This window comes from Genypterus blacodes, unplaced genomic scaffold (assembly GCF_046128005.1).
Source record: "Genypterus blacodes isolate CSIRO-AG114 ecotype Tasmania unplaced genomic scaffold, CSIRO-AGI_Gbla_v1 ptg000012l_1, whole genome shotgun sequence".
Taxonomy (NCBI): domain Eukaryota; kingdom Metazoa; phylum Chordata; class Actinopteri; order Ophidiiformes; family Ophidiidae; genus Genypterus; species Genypterus blacodes.
Genome location: NW_027466826.1, coordinates 2,479,171 through 2,500,822, shown reverse-complemented (window position 1 = coordinate 2,500,822; position 21,652 = coordinate 2,479,171). Strand labels below are relative to the sequence as shown.

The 21,652-nt window shown below is 42.5% G+C and overlaps 1 protein-coding gene across 1 annotated transcript; it reads left to right on the top strand.

The window, feature by feature from the left end:
• Positions 1–18,614: 18,614 nt before the first annotated feature.
• LOC143012365 (transmembrane protein 121) lies at positions 18,615–21,198 on the top strand. The gene is made up of 2 exons (XM_076165455.1): positions 18,615–19,222; positions 19,488–21,198. Exon 2 carries the CDS (start codon positions 19,713–19,715, stop codon positions 20,661–20,663), a length of 951 nt encoding a protein of 316 aa, XP_076021570.1. The 5' UTR covers positions 18,615–19,222; positions 19,488–19,712; the 3' UTR covers positions 20,664–21,198.
• The last annotated feature ends 454 nt before the right edge of the window (positions 21,199–21,652 follow it).

Here is a 21,652-nt window from a genome sequence, read left to right as displayed (position 1 = left end):
AAATGAATTATTAAGTTGCAACAAATGATCTTTGCACTGTATGTGAAGGTGAACACGACAGAAAAAGCACCATAATTAAGTATGAACAAGTTCAGCAATGTGAGCAAAGGGAGTGGGATTAGCAGTCAAGCCAGGAGAATACAATGCTATTAGTCAAACAGTAAACAGACCGTAATAAAGCACAGAGTAAAGAAAAGCACAGAAGCACACACACATAAACACACGCGCCCACTCTTGCAAGCCCGACTCACACAAAGTCCCACAGGGTTCCTCGAACCCGGGTGTGAGAAGAGGCTCTATTAATAGGATTTGATTTATGGAGAACAAAGAAAGTGACATTAAGTACTCCAATATTAACATTTGCTCTTCAAAATATAATGGCTATCCCAGAGAAGCGAAGCAGAAAGCCTGGGTGAGTATAACTAAAAAATTAATACACGCACTGATTAAGACATCACATTACAGACATCTTAATTGGAAATCTTTATGCCAAACTACAAAAAATTTTAAGTTTTGTGATCTACTTAGTACTGCGGCTGGGGAAAGCAGTTTAAACTGAGCCAGCAGCTGAAGATGAGGAGCAAGTACGGATTCCAGGGTATACCCAGAGGAAACTGGGTGTCATTAATTTACATCCACATCCTCTAAACCGGAGAAGTTAGGGATCTATGTGCAGGGATAATGGGCTCATCTGGGGAGCCTGACTCATAAGAAAATCAACCAAACTGGGCTTCAGAGTGTGTAAATCTATTTCATATGTAACGCTGCAGTAGGTCGGCACTGTTTCCTCCTCCTGTTCCAACCCAAACTTGTAAGTCCATCAGGAGAAAACTAACTTTTGCATCACTTTTGTTCAGTGCAGCTTGTGATCTGCTTAGCGGGCCATTTGTGGTCAGTGGATTCAGATCCAAATTGGTTGGAGAAGCAGCTCAGTTATGGCCTTTTTCTACAGATGAGCTTACAGTGCAGGCAACTACAGAGAACCAGCACCATGCATGCTCTGTTCAGCAAATTGCTCAAAGACATTATTTTAGTAACAGTTCTGCCATGAATGTTGGTTTTGCAAATGAGAGCAGATGAAATATAATGCATATCTTTTTTTCTTTGTCAGGGGATCTGATTCAAACATTGCAAACCTCCAACATGTCATTAAGGTAACAAAGAGAAGCCTGTTTCAATCATTCTGCGGTAGTTACTTCTAACATTTCTCTGTGAATCTCTACCACAAGACCACTTCTTTTGTAGAACTTTGGATTTTGCAGCGATCCCAAGTTTGATGCTAAGGGAACATCGGAGTCAGAGTACAGCTTTAACGAGAGGAGCTTGCCTGCAATGGCCACCAGCCACAGTGGCAAGGGATGACTCAGGATCAAAGGCATACTGGTTTGTCAGCGATATCTTATACAAGAAGTTGCTATTATTTGTAACAAGCCACATTGTCCATATGTAGGATTAAATAACAGATTTCCTATGGATTCACAGGAGTTGTGCTTTGCCATTCCATTGGAATCTTTCATGAATCACATACGTCTTGGTGCAACTGTGCAGGGCGACACAGCAGCACACATGATTGACAGTGGAACTCACATTTCAGCAGTCAATCATTTCTCACATCCAGGCAGGAAGGAGACGGCTTGCGGCATTCATGCAGGGCGGGTACAGTTATGACGAGTGGCCAACAGCGCTGTGTGACGCACATGAGCTGTAATGAGCATGTTCAAATGTACAAGTTTTGCACATAATCACACACAGGAGAGCCTGAGCTATGCCTGCACGCTGAAGGAAAGCCTTTTGATATGGAAGGTTTGTCTCGGGTGTGTAGGATCAAAAAGATAAAGAGTCTTACACACCAACAAACTACAAAAAGAAATCGGAAACAGGCAAGATTGCAATAAAGCACAAAAGCAGCTCTGTTTTTACGTTAGTGACGTGAAAGATTTTCATGGCCTTGTTTTTTATTTGTGCATCAACATTTGCAAAATCCAAAAATGTAATTTTGTCTAGTGAAGAGAGTTTAAGTGGAATTAAACTTTTAAATCACTGCATTTATAAAATAGGTATCAAAGGTGGATTATTGAGTAACTGGTTTCAAAGATACTATCATCTTAAATATAATTTTGTGTTTGCTGCTGCTTATCTAAAGGTATTAAACATAATCTTAAGTTAACGATAGTGCAGAAAAGTTTCCTCCTTTAGTGCAGATGTTAAAAAGAGGTGAGCTCTTTTGTTGTTTTGAGTATGAACTGAAAAATTGGGTCATTTCCCGCTTCTGTGCTTTCCCAGCCCATCTGCCGCGGCCTAAAATGGCATCGCCCCCAACTGACCGCTATCACAATAAGGTGACACACAGGCATTACCTGCCCCTGCTGACGGACCGTGACAGGGACCATTATCAGCAACCCCAACCACCGTCTGATTAGTGGGTCCAGACTATTATCTGGAGGTGTCGTTTGCTTTTGGCTGGAAGGAAGAAGGAGAATTTTGGACAAGAGAAAAGCTCAGGCGGGATGAGTCGTTTCACACCTCCAATAGATATCGCCAAGGGAGAAATTGTAGCAGTGAAAGCTACATGAGCCATGAAGTTAGTGCCTCATTTTCACCAGAAATACAGATTTACCAGGAAATGTCTTAGCACAGTAGTTAGAGGCGGACAAGCCAAGCAAATCACATTTGGGGCTGCAGAATATTGCACATTTTCAAGGTAAAATCTGTTTGAAAAGATAAGGTGACATTTTAACTACACAGAAGACAATGACAAAACAATTTAAAAGTTGTTGTTCATCTATTTTATCTTTTCATGTCAACATGTTTTGCTCAAATAGATTCACAATATCACAGAGCCTTTATCACACATTCAGACCTGAGATTTTTGTTCTCTTTCTTTTTTTGACCTTCATTCATCCTAGCAGACAACAACAGTAACAAAAATGTGATCACTTTTCTTTACATCTCAGCACAGACAAGTTTTCTACAAAGCAACTTTGGTGGGAGCAGACCCTGGATCACAGATAAGACCACCTCGTCATCTGCTTTTATCTCACCAAATAACTTGCGACAGGAACTCCAGAGAGATCTAAAGCACAATGCTCAAAGGGATTTGATGTTTCCATCCCCACAGAACACAAACACGGCATTTGCTGTTTGTTCTCCGAATCATCACTCTGTTTTTTGTCTGGAAAGCTGCTTGACCATTTGTAGCCTATAACCAATCCTAGAAACTACAAATTGTGTTAATTTGTTCATTAAACTGTTTACAATTCGTTACTTAACAATTACTGCAAATGTTGTAGTGTTAATAATAAGTCCTCATTCATTCATTTGTTTATTCATTTGTCTAATTAATTAATTCAGTTATGATTTGGTCATTCTGCCATTCCGTTATTCATTCATTCATTTGACCATTAAATCAACCGGTTGGCCGTTCATTTGTTCAATCATTCATTAGGACATTCACATTAATTAATGTACTCACTCATTGGTCAATTAATTCGTCTAGTTATTAATTTAGTCATTCATCATTCAGTCATTTTCATTCCTTTATTCATTTAGCTAATCATTTGACCATTCATTCATTCATTTACTCATTCATATGGCCATTAACTCATTCCATTATTAATTTGGTCCTTCATCAAGTCACTTATTCATCCATCCATTCATTCTGTCTTTCACAAGCATGGTTATTGTGTGCAGAGTGGAAATACTTTCCCATTACAGATCCTGGGAAAGAGCAACATTCCTAATTATTGCTGCAGTGTAAATTACAGTTCTTGGATTTAAAAGTCAAAAGTTGACTTTGATAAATCGGGGTCTGAATAAAACAGGATTATTATTCATGCCATGCCAATATTCCATGTTTGCTAGTGGCCACAACAATCTTAAATGATCCATTCACCCTTATTGCTGATGACATCAAATCAAAACCCAAATAGTGTGACAAGAAATGATTTTGAGGGCTTTATATTACAGGTGCTTAAATTGCCTCTGCCTCTGGCTATTTCCTGGTAATGAGTATAAATGAATTGAAAAATGTAGATGGAGCTGAACCGCCAGTGGAGAAATTGATTCCACAGTGGCTGACATCTCCATGCTAAAAACAGAGACAGAGTAAAGAGGCTGAGCCTACAGGGGCTCATGGGAAGGACACCCCCCACCTCCCCACACACACCCCCCACCACCCCATGACACCACAGTGGATGCTCCCTGGATGATGAAATGACTGAGCATTTATGCCTTCATCTTGTCTTCATTGGATTTTAGGCAGATTTTCATTATTGTGCTTCAGAAGATAATACATCCGTTATCATTATGCATTTGGGTCATGCTGATCTGAACGTCTGCTTGATTAATTACTCTTTCGATTGATGTTTTGCTGATGTTTGTGTTTCATGTTTTCTTCTAATTACTTTATGCTCAAGTCAGACATGCAAATTCTTCCCATATTTCTTAAGTGCATATTCCACTCAATTGATTTCTTTGAATAAATGTCTATGCAGGATTAATCAAAGACAATATTTCAGTATATGCTGCTATTGTTGACAGGAAGGTCATGCTGCAGTATGTAATAACTGAAGCTGAAATGGATGAACCCCCATGAACCGATTCAGTTCTATCAGTTTTTACTCCCATCTGCAGAGATTTGTTTGCCCTTAATCTGACTCTGTGTTTATAGTCTTGTTAGAGCTCAGATTAATTTTGGCTGGCCGCTCACATAAACGCTGCATATTTATTGTCATTCAGATTGTTTACTTCCCTCTGAAATGGAACCAGCAGCTTAACCATGCCACTGATCTCTCACACACCGAGGGTGGCTCTTTATTCTGGAGAGACGACGTAAAGATGAGTTATTAGAATATCTGCCCTCATAAGAGACATAAAAGAGGAGTGCTGATCCTACCTGTCTGGGGGTTCATAGTGCTGTAAGATTCCAAACGTGCTGCATCAGGCAAATATTAAAACTACAAACTCAACCATTGCCTGAAACGCCCACTTTTGGGCTATTTCTTTTAACAAATCAGCTAAATGCCTTTTTTTAACACATTTTATTGACCAGGGTTTTCTCACTTTACACATAGAGTTTTGTGTCCATTAACTTCTGCATAACCACGGTGAACATCTGTAACAGCAGACTCAATTTTCACTGTGTCAAGTTCAGTTAGAGCACGTCTCAAGTCTCTAGAAGCTGAAATGAAACATATGGCTGGCAGATGTTTTATATTATATAGAAGACAGCATAGATTTAACTTCAGGGATTTGCAGTAAAACTGAAAATATCTAAAATAACAGTGCTTCGATGCCCATGTTCTTGCTGCAGGAATCTAATTGCAATGAATCTGAATCTAATCTAATCAAGTAACAGCATCATATAAGCTATGAACACTAAATAATGTGTGGCAAGATCAAACAAATAACTGACTGAAATAACTGACCAATGAAATTAGAGTATAGAGTTTCTTTGATTAAAAGATACTGCTTATGATTAAGATGAATATTAAAACAAAAATTCTAGTAGCTCCATTCCAAAACAAGGCGAGGGTCCTTCAGGACAGGACTACACTTAAAGTGTCAAAGAGAACAAAATGTTCTAAAATGGTTTTCTCTTACCAAACAGCTGTGCTCTTAGAATTCATTCTCTGTCTGAGGTGAAAATTTAATCAAACTCAGATTCTTCACCAAACACTCCAGGCACATTTGTCGCATCAAAGAAATTGCTGGCGCTTTCTCCCTCAAGGACAGGGTGGACTTGCAGAGCAGGATGTTGTAGAAGTGAAGCTCAGTTGTGTTGCACTCTAGGGGGTGGGCTATGATGGGGATGGCTGTGACAGGTGGTGGTGGGCTGGATGCGGTGTGTGTGACAGCAGCAGTGAAATGACAGCTGAAGGCAGATGTGAAAGGAACGACCCATCTCATCTTCATAAAAGCAAGGATTTATTTTAAGGCCAAAACGCCATAAACGTGTATGTCACAGTCAGTTTGGTGTTTGATTGTGTAAAATAAATTGTTACGGTGCATAAATGCTTTTTTAATGACATTGGTTCTCTTATCCACCACACGGAGAGTTCAGTCATGCACACACAATATGACTTTCAGTGTCAGTGTCTGATCACTGTACTGTAAACAATAGACTCCTTTCTTTGCTGTAATCAGGTACATTGAAGTTTGCCAGCATGACTGCTTGACAACATGGGGGCAAAAATTCCAAGAGAAAATCTTTCCCCAAGAGAAATCAACAAGTATGCAACAAGTGACACTGAAAATGATGCAAGACCGTGTATAGGAAAGGATTTCCTTCTTGCAAAAACCCGATGCCAGTGAGCAGCCCAGTCAGGCTTACTGCAGGGCCTTTCTCACAGCCATCAGGTCTCTATCTCTACTGCATTGGAGCAACTCACGAACGCTCTCATTGAACACTTAATTGCCTCTGGTCTGTCTGATTTTGTCGATATCCAAAAAGTGTTACTGCTCCAATTACGGAACTAAAAAAACACACAATTACCGTAATTTTCGGACTATAAGACGCACCTGACTATAAACCGCAGAAGCTAAATTGAATGATGTGTACATATATAAGCCGCACTGGACTATAAACCGCAGTTTTTTTTAATGTTTAATTACCATATGTAAGGGTTCGTGCACAGAGGGGATTGTCGGGAAAGAGGCGGCTGTTTGAGGAAGCTCCCATTTATTAACATTTCAACAAACAAGTTGCATATTTGCATAACGTTTTCAAGTGTTACCATTTAGTGCAATAGTAGCTACAGAACATGTGCTATGCTGTGTAAACTGTACTGTATCACATAGCGTTTCAGACACACAAACTTTTCAACTTTCAAACTTAAACGGTGCGCTCCCAGCGCACGTACCGGCAGTGATCTACAGCAGTGGTCCTTGGCATGAAAAAGATTGAAAACCACTGATCTACATTATAGCCTACAGTAGTACCCTAACAAAAAACAAAGCTTACAGCGCTTGACGAGGCAATATCAATTTCCATAATGAGGGTGTCTCACAAACTGTCTCGCTCTCGTAATGTCCGTCTGTCTCGCTGTCGTTCTATCTCTCGTACCATTCGCGGTTCCACTTTTACTTTTGCGCGCTCTTTTCCGGACTGTAACCTGTAAAATCCATAGATTTAGGAATTCCCCTAGTGGCCGTTAGCTGTAAGAATCCATAGATTAGCCGCACCGTTATATAAACCGCAGGGTCGAAAAATGGGGGAAAAGCCGCGGCTTATAGTCCGAAAATTACGGTAGTAGACTGAAATTGACATGTACTAATTCTGAATAAAAGACGATTCATTGAGGATTCACGTAAATGTTATAACTGGAGACATACACATCCAGCTGCAGAATCATGTGAATCCAAATGAATGTCAAATTGGTGTCATGATCACAGTACTGTCATTAGTAGTATAATGTCCACGCCATGTAGTGACTATAGAAACACTAAAAGCCACTCTGAAGTGATTAAGGAACACTTAATGTTCATCAGTAGTTCTCTAGAGCAGAGTTGGGCCGCATCAGACATCATGCGTGTAAGGGGGACACTTTCATGATTTTGACATTAATATTTCAGTCACTTCTCGCTTGGGCTAAGATTACAAGAATTTTCAAAGTGTCTTCATAAATCTCTGGTGTTAAAGTGAAAATACTGTAAATCAAGAAGAAGAGTTAATAATGCTTGGAATAGATAGAGACATTTTGCAGTTGTGTTAGAAAGCATATGTGAAGTGCTTTGCTTTAGGATTCCAGACTGGTTGCTTTGTACTGTGATACAGACAAAGAAAAACTCTCTCAGTAAGCGTCCTCTGGGTGTCACACACCTCTCAGCCCTCTGCGTCTCAGAGCCAGGATGATGCAAGTGCAGAGACTAGAAAGCTTTTCACGCGCTGTCACTGAAGACAACGTGTGAAAGCTTGAGAGTCCGGTCAGACAAAGAGCTGCCATCTTCCCTACAGCGTAGAGGCACTTTCTCCTCAGGCCACTTGATAAAACCAGGAACCTCCTCCCCATGGAGAGTGTCAGAGAAGGGAACTTTGTCCTGTGGAGACTTGGACTGAATACATGCTCAGTTGCCTCTATTTAACGATGAAATAGTGTGAGTGAAGCGAAGTCAAACATCTCATCTCAAGATGTTCATGAATAAAGGAAGAGGAGGAGTTTAGCTGTGAGTTAGACTTGCCTCTGCTCCCCTTCAGCGTGAATTTGAGAGTTAAAGACTTGTAGAAATGTAGGGCAGAGCTCCTTTATAATTCCACCCTCCCTCCCTCCCCTCTGCACCTTTAGTTCCTTTAATCGAGGAGTTCAGACGCTTCCTCTGACGACCGGCTTTAACTGTGTATTCCGCCTGATCCACTGATGAAGCGAAACTGCAACACTGTGGCACAAAACAATCCAATTTGCAATTAAGGCGGCTGCACAAAGGGAGTAAACAGACTAGACCTCATTGCATTGGTGACTAATTCTCCTCTTCCTACATTGAGTGTGTTCAGTTGAATTTAAAGCACTTTTCTAGTCATTTCCTTGTTCCATGTTCAACTAGTCCCATGTGTACGTCAAACATTTTCCTTGATTTAGGCTTCATCGAATGCCTCTGGCAACAAACAGCCGTCTTGGTGATGGGTGGTCAGAAGCCTTCCAGCTCCTTTGCAGTTCATTTAAGTGTGCACAGACTCTGTTATCGCCAAAAAAGCTCTGTTTATGTTTACAGACGTCTCTGTGAGGGAATGTTCATGTCTTCAGTGCTGAATGACCCAAATACTTTGTTTTGAAGTTCAGTTTCCAAATTGGTTCCCGCAGTGGCACATTTTCACTAGGAATGTGAGTCATACCACACAGTGCCAAATGAAATTGTTTTGGAACTTCTGCTGCTCAACTGGGCCAGTGCTGCCATTTGATGTGTCTGAATGTGATTCCATTCTCCTGCCTGGAAATTAGTTAGTTTAAAGTGGAGCATTTTTGGTCAATAAGTGTAATGTTTCAAAGTGCAGAAGAGAGTTAACTCTTCTCACCAGGAATAATGCAATAAAAAGCATCAATTCCTTAGTGCCACAGAGGAAAAAATACAATAATATGTTTATTTAACCGACCACATTTTCAAAATAGTTTTAGCCTCTATACCAAGCAGCTGTGGTGTGTATTAATAATAGATGTTTACCTTTCTTCCATACACAAAATCAATCTGTAAAACATTATGAAACCAATATGTTTTCTTAAACTACTTATATAATATTACGTTAAACTGTAAGAGAAAGTGTACAAGCCCCCATAAATGGCTCATATGTTATATAAATGTTCATCTTTTTGTGGTGCAACATTATTAGGATTACTAGTGCATACGTGAATTTTCAGAAGGTAGAAACCTGCAGATGTTTCAAACTGTGACAAAAGACACAGGCTGTGTAATGCCCTTTTAATGTAATCTGCTTGACCCATTAATCAGGGTCAAGTGGCGGTCAGGAAGACAGAGGTTCACTTTCACACAGTTAATCCTGTCTTACCCCCACGTCTCAGGAGATGGAGTGGGACTGACCTAAGCTAATGTATGAGACAATATGTGAGTGCTAATGAGCCTAATCAGGGGACAGGAAGAAGAACTGGTAGTGTCCCTTAGATATTTACAAAAGATCATTACAACCTATGGGCCAGCTAGAAGTTTGCTAAAATTGTTCTTCTTCCTGAGGACTTCTGGGATGACTACAATCATGAAGCGAACTCCATTCATCATCTAAATTTTGTCATTAATCCTCCTCTAGCAATTCCCAGTGAAGGGTTCCATGTGATCAACCTCAGATGGTCCAGAAACTTCTGTATTTCTCTTCTGTATAGTTTGATTTATGACTTAAACAATGTTCCTCATCTACCTCAGCTCTACTAATATGCATAGATTTCAGAATATGTGTACGATGGTAAAAGCTATAATGATTCAAAATCATATCCATCCTTCACACACTAAGTGATTAATGTGTAGTGTCACTAATGGTGCAACATTAGTGACACCACTTACAAAGTGTGATGTCTTACAAGAGCTTTAGAACAGGACAGTATGCATATGTTTTACCCTAAAACATACACAATCGGATGCACTAAAGGGTATATACACACTATAATTCAGTGTGGCAGTGTGTGTGTGTGTGGGAGGGTCTGTCTGGATAGCGGACAGGGTGGCACATTATGCTGAAGTCTAGTTGGCAACTGGATGCAGCTTTGTCTCCTGTAATCGCTGCAGCTGCATATGATTTATCAATCATGCAGTGACCTATTCATGCTTCTCTCAGACTGCAGTGCTGCCTGCTGGATGAACGCAGGCCTACAAACCAGAGAGCCGAGGGGCCTGGGGTTACTAGGGAATGACGACGAGCCGCACCTGTGTAACTCATGCAGCACCATCGAGCTCTCATGGAGTACGAAGGAGAGCGAATAAATACCTGGCACCCTTCTGTCCAACCTTCCACATTCAGTTTTTCATGTCCTCACTTTTATCCTGGGCTCTACTTTGAAACCTTTGCAATGCTTTCATGCGCAATAACACACTGATCCACTTTCTGTTCTGTCTTGCTGCAACACCGCTCTGCACACTAAGTGCAAACAGGCAATTTCATGAATTGTCTTTTTGAGCCCCCCCTCCTAAAATGCCCCTTGAACTGGAGCCTGAACGCTCCATATAATAGCTCATTGCATTATTTTAAGTCAATAGGAGCATGAAATCCAAGATAAACTTCCAATAAGCTCTTGATTTATCTTATTTTGATATCATCTCTACTCTCACCAAACTAATAAGCATATAAATAAAATCATGCACCCACCCACACTTAGACGCACACAAGCTTGTCTCATTAAGGTTACTCGGGAAGAAAGGTGAGTGGGTTGCTGTTCAGTATCTGCCATTTATAAACTTGCTGCCTAAATGAGTGGATCGTGTCTTCTATAGAGGAAGAAAAAAAAACCCAGCTTACGGCTTTTCACAGGAGCAAAAACGCATAGCTTGCCCTGTGTTGTTGTTTTCCATGGAGATAACACGACAATAACCCTTTGTCCACTGCCGTCCCCAGAGCAAACATAATGATGCAAGCTGCAGCTCATCATTTGCTTGCGCACAGGCTGAGGATTTATTGCCGTTCTGGGTTTTGTGATGCTCAAAGGCTTCAGCTTCTCCATCCCTCTCTCTAGTTTTTCCTCTTAGATTCTAGTCCGGTGGGCTGTTTTAATTAGAGATTAATCAGATTTGTTAATGAGAGTAATCATGATATATAGAGGCTCCATTCACACCCAAATAATGACCTTGGCAAACAGTGCAGGTTTTTAAACCTGTGTGCATTGCACACAGGTTTAAAAATTGTTTCTTGTTGTTATGATCGTTCCAGTTTGATGCATCGTCAAGGCCATATGGGAATATTTTTAAGGGGTTAATGGTCATATCACAGTTGGGCGTTATTAATTAAGACACGCAGCACTGGGTTAGCTACGTGCAAATAAAGGATATATCAATGATTTCAGGTTTAATAAGGCTTTAGACATATCACTGTTTAACATAGGGTCTGTGAAAACAGACGTCCTCTCGCCTGTGTTGTTTACGGCTCTGATTAAGGTGAAGCAGAAAGCTTCAAGTCTTTCTGCATTCATGTTGCATTCACTGGCAAAGAGAAGCTTCAGAAAGGAAATCTCTAACCTTTTATGGAGCCACAGTCATTAATATTGAGTGAAAGCCTCCAGTGTTTTATTTTCCTTTTACGGCGTGTTCTGTGGTTAAGTCATTTAACAGTATTCTGTGCGTAGCAGTAGAGTCTATCAAAATTATTCTATAAATGAATGTTTTGTAGACAGGTTAACAAAAAGCCTTTTAGGAAAATGTGCCACTTAATTAGCTCATCACAAAACAGGGTCCCATAGTGACACTAACTTCAGTGCTATGGTCCTTTTTTAATTAGCAAAATTGCCAGTTTGAGAGTGTGAATCAACAGAGCGATGTGTCACAAGAAACAATTACAATTCAAGTGTAATTAATGTTGTGGTAAGACACCGTCTTTGGTACGTGCTATATCAGTATTAAAAGGAACAAATTCAACGCATAATTTCATGTCGTTATCCTATTATGTTTATTTATCTGTATTATTTATGTTGATTAATCAAAGGTGAAGGTTTCAGAGCTGTTCACTCCCTTTATGGCTTTGTCTTACCCTCAAATTACCCTCAAATTGCAGTTCCAACACTTTCTACTCATAATAGTCCGCAGTAAAAGGATTCAAAATGACAAAAAGCATAAAAAGTCAATTTTAAATGAAAATCTTTACCTAATGTTTACTGTTCAAAATGAATCAATAATTACTTTCCCAGGGGCTGAAAATAGTCATTTTGGGGGATTTTCTACTCTGTGCAAAATGATTAATCCTTCTAAAAGCTGTTCTTATTTTCAGCTGCTTAGTAATAAAGGGTGTTGCTATGGCAGACGGTTGACAAATTCTGTTGGACCTGAGCCTTAATTAGCTACAGTATCTTACTCATCTCATCTGCGTCTGTGCCTCGTCCATGAAAAGATCTTCATAGAACTCACATTTTCCTCACTGCTGCTGCTGCCTGCTAACAGTTGCAAGACTACAGGCTAGAATGGACAATGTGCATTTCACTCCTAATGTTGTGTGTGTCCCAAGTTCAGTAACTTGTGTTTATGGCTGTTTGTTCAACAACCCCCCCGCCCTCCCTTCTTCTCGAGTGAGAGGTGATTGCAGTCGCGTTGATTTCCTGCTGAGCTGAGCGCTTTCTCTCAGTCTGTTCTCCTGTGGCCTCTCACTACTCAAGGATCCAAACTTTGCCTGTGAAATCTGTGCACGGGAAGATTCTAGTCATTTCTGGTGTCATTGGATTGGCCTCAGTGTGGAGTATATTATTATCTCAGTTCCACCAGTGATTACCACATTTTTAAGCTAAAGGCAGACTAAAGTCACAGCCTGGATCAACCCTTCCTGCAAAACCCCCCCCTCAAAGTAAAATTGCAGCCTCTGGTCAGTTAGTCAGTTGCATGTCACAGGTCAAAGTCTTAATCTGGAGCGGTATAAAACATATACCCCCAATAATAAAAAGAGGCGCAGACAAATCATTCTTCGACTTTTCTGAAGCCAGAACTCCCCCGCACATCTCTATGTGAGTCAATATGGTGGAGGGAACATTCTGTAGCCAGATCCTCCCCCCCACCCACACACACACTGTGTATGCATTATCCACTGGGCTGTGTGTCGACTTCCTCCAGGTATGTGTCTGACCCTATCGTTTGTAATTGACTTTATTGCAGACTGGGAACGTTTAACATTTTTCCCATGTGTTATTGTAATTTATGCTTTGCTTTGGGGAAGATTAGTAATTACTTACAACTACATTTACCTAGTGAACAAATTGGCTATTGTAAACTTTGAGCCACCTTTAATTATTCTTCAAGCAATTAATTTATTAGTTTCAAGGGACTTATTGTTTGTGCTGACCACTGGGCAGGATATATTTAGACGCAGCAGCATGCTTATACTGAGAGGGGGCGCAGGCATCAGGGGAAGGTTATTTCACATATTGGAGGGTTTCTGCACCTGGCCTGTCACACAAACACAAACGCTGCGGTAATGCATTGCCGGTCTCGCCTCTGAGCTTGAAGGACATGTTTGCCACTCCCTGAACTAAGCTCAAACTGTCCCGTGCATCCCCCCCCCAGTCACGCCCAGTCTGAACCAGTGATTTAGCCTCAGTCTATGGAGGAGTGTAATCAATGCCAAATAAAGACTGAATAGGTTCCCAGTGCATAAACTATGACTTGGAATGTCTATATTACTTCATCCAATGACTTTAATAATAATAATGATAAAACAGGGTCAGATAATTGGAGTGAAAATTAACCATCTAAATTATGAAGTCAGTTTAAATATTGAAATAATTTCTTCTGAATTATTACAAGCTTTTTAAGCCTTCAGCAGTGCGGCATAATATTTCTTTTCGTGAAATACTTGGATTTTGTGCCATACACACGTTCACAGACCACCTACACCACATGCACAGACTAAAGCCTCATTAAGCCATTTTCTATTCCCTTTTTGCATGTTCTACTCTAGAAAATAAACAATTCCACTGAAGTGAACTGAACACTGAATCCTCTATCGTGTAATTAATTATTGATGGCATCTGCTTCTTCAGCAACAGTTTCTTTATTTTGTCTGGGGGTCTTCTTGCTGGAGAGGCCACAGTGGGAAATAGATTTTCACGTTTCATCTTTCATCATATCAGAGGAAGTGCATTAGTACATGATGAATTATTGCATTACTGTGCACATTGAAAACTCACACACATGCACACACGCCAAACACACGCTGGCACACTCACTCACTCACACACACACACACACACACACACCTATTCATACCGGGGGGCTTCAACAAAAACAAATATGTGCTGATGAGCAAAGATCTTTAGCCCTGTCACAGGCTGTTTTCTGTAGCATTTGGAGAACTGTCTCATTTATACGTAGTTCAACATTGCATGAACTTTGTGGTGTTGCTTTCAAGTGGATGTGTTGTACATTATATGCAAATGAATTATTGGTTTTGCATTGAAAGGAGCAGCAGCAGTTGGGCGTTTATATCAGAACAGATCTCAATATTTACTGTACCGAGTCAGCTGTGATTTCAGAAATAACCCTGCAGTCCTTCTCTCGCACAGCCGGCTCATATTGGAAATCAATCAATCAAATGCAAATGTTACCATCAATGCAATCACAGTCATCAATCGTCTGTGAAAACCTGCTGCCTGTTTTGCATTTTACTTGATTCAGTGTCACACCACAGAGACAGAAGCATTCTTCACCTCATTACCAGCAGTTAAACATCGCAGCTGCCGGAGTTGAAATGGTGAAACATGCATCGCCTCTAGCGTGGATTTCTGCCTGTAGTGGGCGTCGGGGGGGTGGAAGGCAGCCCGCCTCTCTGACCTAATAGCCCCGTGGGGAGCAGCTTAGCCCGTCCACTTCATGTTTCCTACTTGGTGGTGAGAATCCTGATGGGGATGTTTAAGGATGGGAAGCCTTAACGCCCCCATTTGTTTTCCTGCAGGTAATCGATGGTAGACAGAGGGTTACAGCTAATGTGATTTATGTGTCCTATTTCCACTGTTATGCTTCATGTACAAATTGTCTTTGGTGATGTAAATTCCCTGATCTTTTCACAAGCTGCTGACATGGAATACAGGCTGCCAAACTGAAGCAATTAATCCATGTTTGTGTCCAGGGGCAATTTTTTTGCTAATAACATCTGCAAATCATGTTGAATTTTGTGACTTACCTTGGCTTAAACCACACACACACACACACACACACACACACACACACACACACACACACACACACACACACACACACACACCTCGAATTTTTTGCCCTCTCTTTTACTCTTTCACCAACCTGCATATTTATCTGTGATGACAAGCGCACAAAGTTAGAGCAATTCCATCTCGCAATTTGTTGGAAACAAGGTGACATTTCAGGTAATTGCAATCGGCAGACATTTTCTGTTTAGACCACTGTTTGACGCGCACTGTACCGCACTGAAATCAATTGCGCTCGACTCTTCATTGTTAAGTAAATCACCCGCGTTCTCTATACAAAGCATATCAAATACGCCTATTCTTGGAGTCAAGCATACCTGCTGCACATAGGTACCTGTTATCTCCTCTCATACACGCTTGGGGGGGAAACATTGACACATGATTCTCAGTATATTCGGATGTTTACATGTTATTAAATGGTATCTCATATGTCCTTTCATGCAAAGAATAAACGGGAGAAATATGACATCAAGTGAGCACTAAAGACAAGAAGAAGAAGCCATCACTCTATGAATGCATCAGTTTTAAGTATATTTGTTTCCTGTTTATGATATAGATAAAATGGCTTTGACTGCGTGTTCTGTGGAACTGTCTGGAGCTAAACAGTGATGATACAGTGTCTCTGTCTAGGAGCCAAGGACGGTCCTCTGTAGGAGGGTGAACTGCAGCTGATGGACGAGGAAGAGGCCAGAGACGGTAGAGGAAGGGTCCACGGGTGTATTTGCTCTCTTTTTCTCATAAAGCATGAACTATAGCAGGATAATGTGTAATTACATTAATCCGGGGGGAACACCTGACACCCACGTACTGTAAACAGTGCTAAACCTGCGAGTAAATCAGCTTCCAAGACACGACACCTCCAGGAGCAAGTGGCTGGGATTTCCTATTCACTCACAACTTCTAAACACAGTGTTCAATAATTAAAGGAAAGTGCTAAACGAGTGTAAATGAAGATATTCACCAGATGTAATTCAATGTCCACATTTAACTTAACTGCCTCTTTATTGGTAAGGTTACATAGTCTTGGAGTCCTTTTCTCTATCACAAAAAGTATGTAAATGAGGCCATAAATAATAAATAACTAGATATCGTGCGTGAGGAATAGCAAACGGGGTTATAGAGATGCTGAATCAGTCGCTCATACTGATTTTAGGGTGAGCGTGATACTTGTAAGATTATAAAGGTATTCCCTGGTGGAGCAAACAAGCTATCTGCTCATTTACATTTGCAATTTGGGCATTTTGCCGACTCTGTTAACCACAAGGACTTAGAGGGAATTGAGCATGATGCAGTTTAATGTTTGGCTCAAGGACGCGTGGCCGGTAATGGGCCACCTGCCTGTCATGGCCGTCAGACCTGTGACCTTTCATTATACAAAGATTTTCTAACTGCTGGGCCACCTTGGCAGCTCCGGCTAACAATCTGCTAAAACGTGCCGCAAACAGAATTCACAAACAGTGCCCGGTGTGAAATTAGTCCCTATTTTGGAGTCTGCCATGTACTTTATGACGACTGTCAAAATAAAAAAAACAGTATTTAGAGTTTGGAACGGGGAGATGTCATTAATCAGTCCGGTTGTCACGGCTCAATTGCAGCGGATAAATCCAGAGGAAACTGTCAATGAGAAAGTGATTTCACTTGTCCTCATCTTTCATACATGAAACCTCCAAATGCTTATACCAGCATGATAGAAGCCATAAACAGCCATGATAGCAGCTGTCAGGCTTTGTCAGCAGCTGATACCCAAACCGCATCAATTCGTTATAGCGACCAAATCTCCAAAATCGCCACGACATATAGCTTTTATATTTAACAGTCATGACACGACTGGATGGGAGATGCAGTTAAATTTCATAGATAACCAATACTTAGACTCTTCAGTGATTACATTTCCTGCCTCGGGCATTTAACGGCTTCATAGTATCGTTCCTCTGAGAAGAGATGATCACTAATTGGCCCAGCAGGTTAAGTCAGTGGGGCAGCAAATGTACCGGTCGTCTCTCACCTTTACACAGTTTTGCATAAATATCATATTCCAGTGAGGGGCATTATTGCATTTCAAAGGATGAAAACATTCCTTTGACATTTAGTCCCACCTCACACACATCCTACTGTCTTTCCCCCCCCCCCACGCTCTCTCTCCTTCACTCCTCACATCTGTACCGCCTCGTATCCCCTTACCCCCCCCCCCCCCCCCCCCGCCCCTCCATCTCTTTTGGTCTCTGGCCTCATCTCAGCCTCCTGATTCACTGCTCTGTCAGTAGATCAATAGAAAGGCTCTCTGTCAGGAGGAGCCACTGCACACCCTCCCTCCCTCCCTCCCTGCCCGTGTCTCCCTGGATTGCAGACACACAGCCTGCTAGGAAGCTTGCTTTCTGCTTCCCTGACTGGAGAGCATGTCCTCTTCTCCCCTTTTTTCCCCTGGCAGATGATTACTTTCCCCCCTCCCACCCCAGAACCTGATAGAGAGAAAATGCAAGGCGCCTTAATGGGCTTCACCCACAAAGAGGGGAAACAAGAGCATCCTGCCAGCCAAAGGGAAACAGTGTGAGAAAATAGGAAATGAGCTCAAGACACAATGTGAAAAGAGGGATGAAAGAGGGAAAAAAACACAGTGTGTGTGAAGGAGAGAGAGAGAGAGAGAGAGAGAGAGAGAGAGAGAGAGAGAGAGAGAGAGAGAGAGAGAGAGATAGAGGGGGGGGGGGGGGGGGGGGGGGAGTTGTGCATTCAGCTTAGCTGCAAAAGGCTGGCTCGACTTTCCTCCCTCCGCCTTTCTCCACCCCCTGGAAAAAGTCTCTCTCTCTCTCTCTCTCTCTCTCTCTCTCCCTCTCTGCAGCTGTGGTCTGCTGAGCGTCACCTCCACACAGCAAGTGCCTTTACTTGAGCTGTAGAGGAACAAGGCAGAGGAGGGTAAATGAGCGAGAGAACACAAATCCCAGGAGTCTGTGTGAACACACCAGAGGAGCGTGTCTGACTTCTTCCCTGAGAGTGCAGAGGGACAGACAGCCAGAGGGACAGACGGGCAGAGAGAGACAAGCGGTGCAGAGAGACAGACGGCGTTGGAGCATCATCACAGTGCCGGTGGTTCCTGGCAGACCACGCTAACTTGGAGGCAGGGGAATCCACTGGAACCGCGGATCCCGGCATTCCCCCGGCAAAACAAGAGAGCAAGAAGGGACAGAGACGGCACATCGACCGGGATCTTACATCGGGGGCTGGGGGCGGGCAGGGCAGGGAGGGGAGGGGGATCTTAGCAACAGTGGCAACATACCGTGGAGAGAGAGACAGCTGAAACCCTGCACACACGCTTGCAAGAGTGTGTGGGGGACAGTCAATCAGACGCGCTGCGTTCAAAAGCTTCACACACACAAACTTCCCGGCTGAGGCATTAAATACACACACAGGCAGAGACGCCGCACACAGTGTTACATGCTCCCGTTCATGGACGGTGGATGATGAAGAGGAAAACTTTGGGTGAGGAAAACATGGTTTTGTTTTAAACTGGACTTACTGCAGAGAAATAACTTCACCGCCTGGTGTTTTTAGTTGGAGTTTGGGTTAAAAAAACCCTCAGCAGAATATCACATCTATTCTTAGTTGCAGAGAAGGAGAGCGTTCTGTGTCTCAGCCTGACTCAGTCTGAACAGTAAGTGGATTATGACGGCAATATTTTGGGAATTCTTTTTCACTTAAACAGAATCTGTCCGTGACCGGTGGATCTATGTGTGTGTGTGTGTGTGGGGAAAGCGAGGATCTCTGGCGTTTTCTCCTCTCTCCTCCTGTGGATTACAGATGGGCTTTGTGATCTCCCTGTGCAGCCTCATGGATGATCGCTCACTGCCAGTCATTAGGATAAAGTACAAAGACGGACACAAGTGAGTATTCAGCTGGGTTTTATCTCGGAAGCTTAACTTGCTGTTGCAAAGTGAATGCAGAATGAAACACACTGGAGCAGCCTTTTCCTCTGTGATCTCCATCTACATCAATTAAATGGTACTGTTGCATTTAATGGCAGATTCCCAGTGAAACAAACAGACGCACATCCGGAGATTTATGGAACCTTGCAGCAGTGAACGTGTATGTTTACAGACCATTTACTAATAACCATCATTTACTAAATGAGGGGTACTGTCTACCCAGCAGGTGGCTTGGGCACGAGCGCAGATTGATTGAAGTGGTCTGTGTGAATCCTATTAATGCATCCTGGACCCTGGCCAAGGCAGAAGCAATGGAGGGGAACACCGTCGTCTAGCAGCACTATCTGATCTGCCTCCTCAGTGGATAAACTGAGGACCCTCTGCACTCTCTGTTTAGTAACACACACACCCAGAGCCTCGCTCCCCTCCCCCTCTCACCCAGGCAAGGATGGTACCCCCGCCTCCCACCAACAAGCCCCACGTGTGCCTGTCCACCATTCTGATTATGAGCAGCATGGCGCTGATTGATGCCTACCTGGTGGAGCAGAACCACGGTCCCCGCAAGATTGGGATCTGCATTATGGTGATGGTGGGAGACATCTGCTTCCTTATCATATTGCGTTATGTGGCAGTGTGGGTGGGGGCCGAGGTGCGCACGGCCAAGCGTGGCTATGCCATGATCCTTTGGTTCCTCTACATCTTTGTGCTGGAGATCAAGGTCTACTTTGTGTATCAAAACTACAAGGCAGACAGGAAGAGTCTCGATGCTCTGGCCAGGAAGGCGCTGACGTTGTTGCTGTCCATCTGCATCCCAGTGCTATTTGTGGTTCTGGTGGCCATTGACCACATGGAATACGTACGCGCCTTCAAAAAGCGAGAGGAGATCCGCAACCGTCTCTTCTGGGTGGTGGTGGACTTGTTGGACATACTGGACATCCAAGCCAACCTGTGGGAGCCTCAGAAGAAGGGGCTGCCTCTGTGGGCGGAGGGACTGATGTTCTTCTACTGCTACATCCTGCTGCTGGTGCTGCCCTGTGTGTCCTTGAGTGAAATCAGCATGCAGGGCATTAACATCGTGCCCCACAAGATGCTTCTGTACCCCATACTCAGCCTGGTGACCATCAACATCATCACCCTTTTTATCCGCGGGGGGAACATGATACTGTACAGGGACGCCAGGGTCTCTGGGATCCTGATAGGAAAGAACGTCCTGGCCATCATTCTAAAGACCTGCAGCTTTGTGCAGTACAGGAGACAGTTGCTGAACGCTCCCCCATCCTTTGGAGTCGAGCTACAAAAGAACTCGGTGGCGCACGCTCGCCCCGCCCCCACCCCCCCTCAAGTGGTCATTCAGGACCAGACGGCCCTTCCTGAGGTGACGACCTGCGAACACACATGACACAGCGAAGTCCTGAATCGTGTTAATGTCAACGTCGATACATATGACCCTCAGGACAGCGGCAGGGCACAATGTTCCACACCCTCATGGGCAAGTGAACACATTTATGAACAAATAGGAGACTCTGATCTCCTCTGATGATCAATGGCACACAGGACACTGCAGTGCTGTATCCAAAGCTGTCATGGTGCAAAATCCAGTCTTACTTGTGACTTTGTTAAAGCATTTTCCCCAGTGAATTCAGTTAATTGTGTATTTTTTTGTAATTGGACAAAAGAACAAAAGCAAGTGCAAGATTAGAGAGTATATTTTTGAATTTGTGTGTATTGCATTCTAATCTTCATCTTAAGGGTCTGTGTGTTGTGTGGTGTATTTCTTTTGCTCGGGTGTTGTTCTCAGTAGCTGAGAGCTTTAATTGTCAGTGGGAGCAAACAATGTGGGAATCTAAGTAAAGGAGAATGAAAATAAGACTTAAATCTATCTCCACTTTATCATGAAAGAAAAGTGTGTTTTTATATGTGATTCTTTGATAAAGTATTGTGTACAAGATAAAGGCTTTTCTGCTCTTTAAGTGACTGTTGGTATTAATGAAATAATTCAAACTTTAATGGACCACTTGAGTATATTTCACTTTTTAATTAGAAATCAGCAAATGTGCTTTAATTAACTTGAGTTACAAAAGAAAATGGACAATGATTCTTCACTCCCGCTGCTATTAGTGACTCTATAATTGCTGAAGTGGTGCCTTTGCGATGCCATTCATCATTGGTGTGTGATGGTAACATTCCAGGCTAGGTATTTCCAGAGCAGGAGTGATGCATCGGAAATAAATTATCCTAACAGCGTTGCAGACTGCGGACAGGTGATTATAGCTCTGTATCTATGGACCAGAAACACATAGCCAAGAGGAAACGCTGCAGATGAATAAATGATTCCCAAATAAGGAAACCTGCTTAATATCCTCCTCAGGCACTCAGCGACTCTCTGTG